Raw genomic sequence first — 7,999 nt, 5'->3', positions numbered from 1 at the left:
GCCGCGCGAGCCCCTTGATGCTGCGCTTGCACGCCTGTCTGCCCCCGAAACAGCGCCGGGTAGCAACGCCACCACGGCGGCCTTGGTGTCTCTTGTCGAAAACTCATCTATAAGTGCGGTTGGGCCGCCGCAGTTACTTGAGCCAATACATGTTTTTTACACAGCTCCTTAACTCTTTAAAAAAGGAGGTTCTGCTATTTTCAAGTCGTGCCTTTTCTCTTAAGTTATCCAAGCACTTCCTTTAAGTGTATGTGTATTTCAAGTACATTTTTTTTAACGTAATTGTGGAGCAGAGTGGGGAAAAAAAGCTGCGTGGGATTACTGTGATAAAAGTGTGGGAAGATTTCTGCAAAGAGTATTTTTCCTGAGGAGAGAATGTGCTTGCATGTTGTATCTGGCATATCTAGACTGAATAAATAGGCTTTCTTAGCTTTCACAAGTCATGCTAATGTTATTCAATTATGCTTGAAGAGCTAAACCCAAGAGGAAATTTTTATTATGGGTTTTTTTTAGTTTTGCCTACAGCTATATTGTACAATTTTATCGAATAAAAATTCAGCTGGTTTTGTAGGTTTGCAAACTCAGGAAATTTTCAGTATAATTAATGTAAATGTTTGCGTTGAAAACCACTGAATACAAATCTCCTAAAGAAAAAAAAATCATGTTTTTATATAACACAGACTATATAGCGCAGAAAGTAATCTACTCACTGACTACTTAAAATGAATTTCCCTGTGGTAGGTATTTTCCTGTCACAGTGGTGCATAGGAAGCACATGCTTGCGATGAGAGGTAGAAGTTTCTTCAAATAAGAATTCTGAAGTAAAAAAGGAAAAACAGAACAATTGGTATTAAGKTTTTTTTGCTCTCTGTCCTGAGTCCAGCTCTATATATTTGCTGTTCAGTTCCGTGTACTAGAGAAGACTTCTGGTAAAATTTGTTAAATCTTAAGAGTATTTGTGCTGACTGCTGTAGCTTCTGTCCAGTCTGAATTAAGGACCAATTAAGTAAYACTCTTTCCCCCATTTATTTTTTCTGTGCAGGGTTTTCTTGTGTAACAATGCCTTACGTTACACTTGATATCTCATTTGCTTCTCCAGCTTGTGAAGGCAGGATTGTATTAAGGAAAAGTGGTTTTAAAGCTGGTCTTCCTTAGATTTGCTTCCGTGGAGCAAAGTCATTACTCTCCTCCCTCTGCCCTCACTAAAACAGAGTTTCTAACTGGTCTGATGTCTCATGGCCAAACTACAGGTCCCTTGCTGTGCAGGGAGGATATTGACATGTTTAAAAACAAAACATGTTCCACCATTTTATGGAGTAATACTCCGGGTTTTTGAGAACTGCAGAGAGTGTGTGTAACAGATGCATTTATTGACCATGGGAATGGATGCTCCCAATGCTTGTAAGATATCTTTTTGAACCAGAGAAGACAAGCCCCTGTATCAAAATAAATTAATCATGTGATCAAGTAATTTTTATACAAGGATGCAAAAAACAATGTTGGTGGTCTTTATTGTGAATTAGTCTTTACAAATGTCGCTGCATTTAAACTAAAATCACACAATAAGCACTAACAGATGGAGTTTTCTTGTGTGTATTAGATGTCTATGGAAGACTTTTTTTGTTGTTAATGTTAATTATTTGAGAGCATGCAGAGGACTATTAGAAGTTTGAGGAGGCCTTGTTTGTGGTGGTGGGAAAGAAGGCACAGGAAGGCTGAGTTGTAAAGGAAAGTTCAAATGATGGCATATACCAATAATATCTAAAAACAAAAGCAGAATTCAAAAGCAAATATTTAAAACTGTAATTTATAACAAGGCTTCTGAAATCAGTATTGAATATAAAGGCCAGGATAGATTTACTGGCAGGTTTTGTGAATAGCACCTTAGTTGAGTATTCAGAGTTGTCTACAGTAGATAAATCTGTGCACTTTGGAGTTGTTTGAAGCTGAAGTTTCAGAAAAGATGCTTCCTGCTTTCATTGGAGGCAAAAGATTTATAAAACTCATCATTCAGAATTTATGCATACTCCTTAAAATAGTGTGCAAATCTGTATGTTTGAATGCCTTCCAAGTGGAGATTATCAAGAGGTTTACATTAATGCCTGGGAGGGAAGCAGGCTGTGATCTCTTGTTGAGGTAGGTGGGCAGCTGTGAATTTAGAGTTTTTCCCTCGTAGATGAACTACAGCTGTATGGATCGAACCATCAAACCTTGTACAATACTCTTGTGGCTGCTACATCAGCCATAGGGTCTGTTAATTCCACTAATTTTGTGTGGATTTATGCTTCCAGTTGGTGTAGAGCAACTATTGGTACGCTGCTGTTTGTTTATATGACTCCCATACTGCCACAGGAGAGGAGGTGTAAGGTGAAGGTAAATTACAAGCGTAACAAATGCCTGATACTCCCTTTGTTCTTACTCCAACAGTTGCTTCCCAAATGGATACCACCACAAGGCTTGCATAACTACAAATGTAGAAAAGTCTAAATGCCAGAAGGTTGACCAAGAAAGAGGCACAGATTTTCTGAATGAAAATAACATAAGTTGTAATAAAGTTCAGTTTTAAAATGTTTTGGTTTTTAATTTTAATTAAATTAAATTTAATTTAACTTTAAATTTTAAATATTAAAATGGTTTTAAAATTAATAACCTTGAGAGTCTTGCAAAACACTAACCTTAGCCTGCTTACTAGTTATAACTAAACTGAATTTTTGTCTTTTAAAGGAAATTCGACATAAATCCAGTGACTACCCTCACAAAGTTGCAAAGTACCCAGAAAACAGAAATCGCAACAGATACAGAGATGTTAGTCCATGTAAGTATGTCTTGTCTTGTTTTATCTTGTCCACTTCTAAACACCGTATCTGGTTGTATAGCTAAATACATAGCTAATATATCACTATCCTTGTAGACTTTCTATATTTTTTCCAGTTCTGTAGGTATGTGTCCTTTGYCAACTGTATTTTCTATTACACAGATTTTTTTAATGAAAAGGAGAAAAATCTGCTGTTAAAAACATATTGTGATTGGTGAGTTAGGGCTAACTCTAAATTTAAGTTTTGGGTAATAGSTAAATATCAGCTATAAAATTAATATGATTTTGAAGATGCTTTTTATTGTAGGGAAACTGTTCGAGTTAGCATTGCTCTATCTGTCTTTAAGCAATCAAGATAACCAACAGCTGCTGAGCACAAAGCTTAAAGTTAACATGTGTGACTAAGTTTCATTCGGGGCTCCTTAGACAGCTCAAACAACACTTCTGGAACAGGGTTGTGTGGAAAAACATCATGGAACTTGTACTAGTGCTTTAAAAGCTACCTGAGGGTTTTATTCGGTGCGTTCTGAAGAATGCATGAGAAATCATTTTGTAGTTCTCTCGGTATAAGTAGATTATAGTATGTGGTGCTTTGTTTTACCCRCTGCCATAAAATTTGCTTGATGATGTAAGGACCTCCTGTCTCRGATAAGGACAACAAAATCCTTCAGTATTGGAAGTGTTGTGGAGTTTTTTCAATACTTGTTGCTGGACCAGCAACTCTAGAAAAACATCTAGAACAGGAGGTTACCTATATGCAGTCATAGCTGGTTTAAGCTATTAAAAATCACTTTCAAAAGAAGTAAGAAAAGATTTGAGTGTAGCTTTCACTTTTCTACAAATTTTGAAGTCAGGACYGGTGAAATGCTTGTGAATCTTTTAGCATCAAGTTTCCCAGACTAGAAAAGACTTTAAGTTCTCTTTTTATTTGAGCTGGCCTTCCTGAAGGGTTGTTGGTGTATTGGGGCTTTTTTGTTTTAGACCCTACTCTGTAGTACCTATGGTAAGACTTGGAGAGGTGCTGAGCTCCTGATTTCCAGTTGAAATTCATGGTCCCGGCATGTGCCTGACACTCTTCCAAGTGAGCCTGAAAGGGTTCAAACAGAGTCAGATGCAGAGCTGCTGGTCAGGCTGCTSCTGGAGTGCTGCCCTGCAGCTTGTAGGTACAGCATGTGGGGGCTGTCAGGCTCAGTGCTGAATCTCAGTACTGTACTCTGATGTAACTGAAGTCTGTGCAAGCCCATATGGTACAGTCCAGTTTGAGGAATGTGCAGCTATGAAGGAGATAGCTCAGGGCTCATTAACTTCATGCTCAGCAGAGGTTTAGATGTGCTTTTTTTTCTGGACCTTAGCTGATGTAGGTGGTGCTTCTTCAGTGCCTCAGGCCTGCGATTACAGCACAGAGTTAGCTTCTTACCTGTGGTRAAGTTATAGAAGTTGAATGCAACGTGATCCATATTCATACTTACATTGAGACAGAGAGCTGTAAGAGGAGAAGGTAAGAAACTGAGCTTCAGCCCATGAGACCCAGACTTTATTCCTGGGTTCAGTAATTTCCATGGCTGAATTTGTACTCATTTATTTACATTTCTTCCCATCCCTGAAGTGTATTTCTTAAGCACAACTGCAGAGAGAATGGCAGCTTACGCTTCAAGTGTTTGCTGTTTTTTTAAGCTGTGATTTTCCGTGTTAATGGAATGCCTTTCTCAGTACTGAAGGCTCTATCCAGTTGCCTTCCCCCCATCTGTTGTAGCAGAGCCTGCTTTTGAAATACTAGCTTAGTCAGGAGGGAGGTTATTGCATCATGMTATTAATCCCTTGGCCTTTTACAACAGCAAGGAGACAGTTAAAATAAAATCTAGTCTTTAAGTGGTAGCTCTGTTTAAAAAGGGATAAAAATTACTGCATCTTAGTTGACTTGAAAAATACCATGATGTCTGACATGAAGTGATGGGCTTTATGATGCACTTCTCAGTTTTTGGCATGCGTGAAAGAAAAGAAGGTTCAAATTGGGCCACTAAGGTACTAAGAACAAGGGTTTATGAGGAGGAAAGAGCAAAGCACTGTTTTTGAAATAATTGCTATTGAATTTCAAATCTGTGTGCTAGCAAACATGATTCATAGTAGTTTCTGTAAGGGTGGGAGTTGGGAGGAGAAAGAGACTGGAGGGAAATATATAACAAAAACATTCCCAGATAGTGGTGTGTAAATTCCAGAGCAATTGGGATAAAAGCTCTGTGAATTGGTCATTGTGGTGAACACATCATGGCACGGTACACATGTGCAAGGAACTGGCATTGCAGAAGTACAAGTAAGTCTTACACAATGTAACTTCTCAGTCCTTGACTTTGCAAATGTAATGGTTACTTAGAAGTGTTTATATGAAAATCTGGTGGTGATAATCACTTTGTGATAATTAAGGACCTTCAGAACTCCTTACAAGAAGCAGATGTTCTAGTTTAAGGGTTAGAAAATGTTTGATAGTTAAAGCTTCACGATCTAGCTATTTAAGTRAGCATATTAGAAGACGTGAGAAACAGTTTGGTTAAAATTATTTATTTCTCCATGATAGTAATATAGTGAGTTGTTAAACTGGCTTGGCTGCTATCTAGTTTAAAACCTGAGATGGCATGACTGTAAGAGGAAGTGCAAAGATTATTTTGTCTTGTGGAAAGATCTTGACTAGAGCACAGAAAAAAAAATGATGTTTTTTACTTGTTTTTTATGCTGTTTGGTCTTTGCTGTTTTGCTCTATTTCAACCGTAACAGCTAGGCAACAAACGGTGCAAACAATTTGCACCGTTTGTTTACACAGCTTTCTTAGATATAAAAAGATCTGAAAGATGATTTCTGTTAGGTGTGTAAGGCTGAGCATCTTTGATTATTACAATTGAATTAGTTTCACATTGTCTAGGGTATTGCGGCTATTTCTCTTAGTGCTTGGTTTTGTTGGCAGGAGAGCTGTGGTRTGTAGAGGAAAGGTTTGGTACAGCAAGAGCCATAGGTAGTTACTGCCAGCCAAAGATAGTGTTCTGGTAGTTGAGTACGAGTCTAGAGTGGGGAGAGGAATATCTTGGTTATATAGTAGTATTGAAACAGGAAGTTAATCTGAAATAGGGTTGGTTTGAGAACTAGTCATTTCCTGACAGATGAAACCATTTCTCAGAAAACATTGTTAAGAGGAAAATAACTTTGGGGGCTATTACTTGATACCTTCAATGAAACTCTTYAGATCTGTCAGGAGTTTCCTCCTGAAGCTTATCCTTGGTTCACATCATAGTCACTAGATAGTTGCCTTGCAGTATAATTTTGTTTGGTATCTCTGTAAGTGCTTTCAGAAATCTAGTCAGCTGACTGCTCCCAGATTTAGGAGCAGGAGGAAAATGCCCTTTGTAAAACTGCAAGATTTTTTTTTTCTTCCTTTAGGCAGGAATGGAGGAAGACACAAATTCTGTAGTCTTCTTTTGTAATGTAGTGTGTAGCCCATTTTCTTAGATCAGCTGAACATTTTCACTTAATAAATCATGTTGCTGTTGGAAGATCTTGAGTAGGGATTTCTTCTGTTTTCTTCCTGTAACCATGAGTAGTCTTYGTGCTGAATCTGTAAGTCATGAGTAGTCTTTGTTTTGGATCTTGAAACCATAGGCTTGCACTTGGCATAGAGTATGCCTGGGAGAGAGGACTGTGCAGAGTATTGTGCTCTCAGGGGAATGGAGTGGGAGCTGATGGGGACAGTTTTGTACTTAATGCTGATTAAATGCTAGCACCAAAATGTTATCTTTCAGTCTGCGTAAGCTRCAAATGGGGGGATGTTCAATCCAAAATAAGTTCAGTGCATTTTTTTCTCACTGCCCCTATTAGATATTGAAGGTGATGGTATGCTTTTACTTTTAATGATTCTGTAAAATATTTTATTGATAGCTTTCCAGAAGCATGGTATAAGTAAGSTCAACTAGCTACTTTTGGAGATCTTCCTTAGTTGGGGAAAGAGGGAAATTTGCTAGCATGTAATGATGTAAATTATGTATTAGCACATTATTTTTATTTTGCCGTCATGCAAAGACTTAAGGCTTCTGTGCACTGGGGCTGTGTGTATTTTGGTCTGAATACATCCCAGCTATGAGCCAGGCCTTAATTACTGCCCTGTTAGGGCATTCATCATTCATGGAGTACAGTGCCGCAGGAAGGTCGCTTCCCTCTGCCTTTGCCTTAGGCTCACTCTGAAACTTGAGATTGTAGCTGCAGTGACAGTGCTGTAACTCGGATCCCGTAGCAGCCATGGTAGACAAATAGGCTCAGGTTAGTGAAATGAGGGGGAATCCCTGCTAGGAGAGGAAAGGTCAGGCTTGGTCACYGGGATCACTGGTGCCTGCCTGTTTTATTTATGGGTTCCTTTAATCCACTAAGTAGCATTTCACCCTCTTGTTGTCAAGAGCCCCGTGTTGAGGCAGCAAGAGATGCCTTTTAGATAAAAGATCGTTTTTAAGCTGTGCAYTGGTTTCACTTCTGGAAACATAATTGTTTTCAAGTAAAACCCTTTCCTGGTAACCAGCTGCAAGAACTAACTGTGTCATGTAAAATGCCAAACACTTCCCATCTCAGTCTTAATTGAATGCGTCATGGGTTTTTTTACCCCTTTTTTTTTCCCTCTAGCAAGGAGGACACATGAATGTAAAATGTGGAATTGTGGTCGTTTGAAATGCACAGTATTGTCATGGGAATCAGTGGGACAGGGTTTTGCCTGAAGTGGGTAATAGAAGAGTTTATCTCAGACATGGTGGTTCTGGGTTAGTTTTTGTAGTGCAGAGCCAGAATGAGAAGCATTTTTAAGGTATCCACTTCCTTTTTGGGATGCATAATTTGTTGAAAAAGAGGAATTAGCACTTCAGATGATGAGTACTGTATTTTAGCTGCCTTAGCTAGTAACATTTAGGAGGTATCTCATCTTAGAGATCTGCTTATCATTCATATAAATCTGAAGTGCTTTGTAACTGGAAATGATTTACATACAGGCAAATATGTTCCAGCTAATGCTCTGTCTAAAGTGTGCTTGCTTCATTTARTTCAGAAGAGCAAGCCAGAACTTGAACGAGGTTTCTAGGTCATTTTGTCCTCTAGGAACCTTTTCCTTTGAAAGGAGAATCGATGGATTCTAGCGGCTTGCTTTGTCCTCCAGAGTGTGTG

General features: G+C 38.6%; 1 protein-coding gene across 2 annotated transcripts in view; it reads left to right on the top strand.

The window, feature by feature from the left end:
* The window catches only part of PTPN2 (protein tyrosine phosphatase, non-receptor type 2), a 29,440-nt gene that overhangs the window by 572 nt on the left and 20,869 nt on the right, over window positions 1-7,999 (top strand). For both annotated transcript variants that reach the window (XM_026040447.1, XM_026040446.1), the window contains exon 2: window positions 2,725-2,815. In XM_026040447.1, the coding sequence (XP_025896232.1) occupies window positions 2,725-2,815 (91 nt within the window). The remainder of the gene's footprint in view (window positions 1-2,724; window positions 2,816-7,999) is intronic.

Source organism: Nothoprocta perdicaria, unplaced genomic scaffold, assembly GCF_003342845.1.
Source record: "Nothoprocta perdicaria isolate Ctin4 unplaced genomic scaffold, notPer1 scaffold_258, whole genome shotgun sequence".
Lineage (NCBI taxonomy): Eukaryota > Metazoa > Chordata > Aves > Tinamiformes > Tinamidae > Nothoprocta > Nothoprocta perdicaria.
This window is presented reverse-complemented; position numbering and strand designations above follow the sequence as displayed.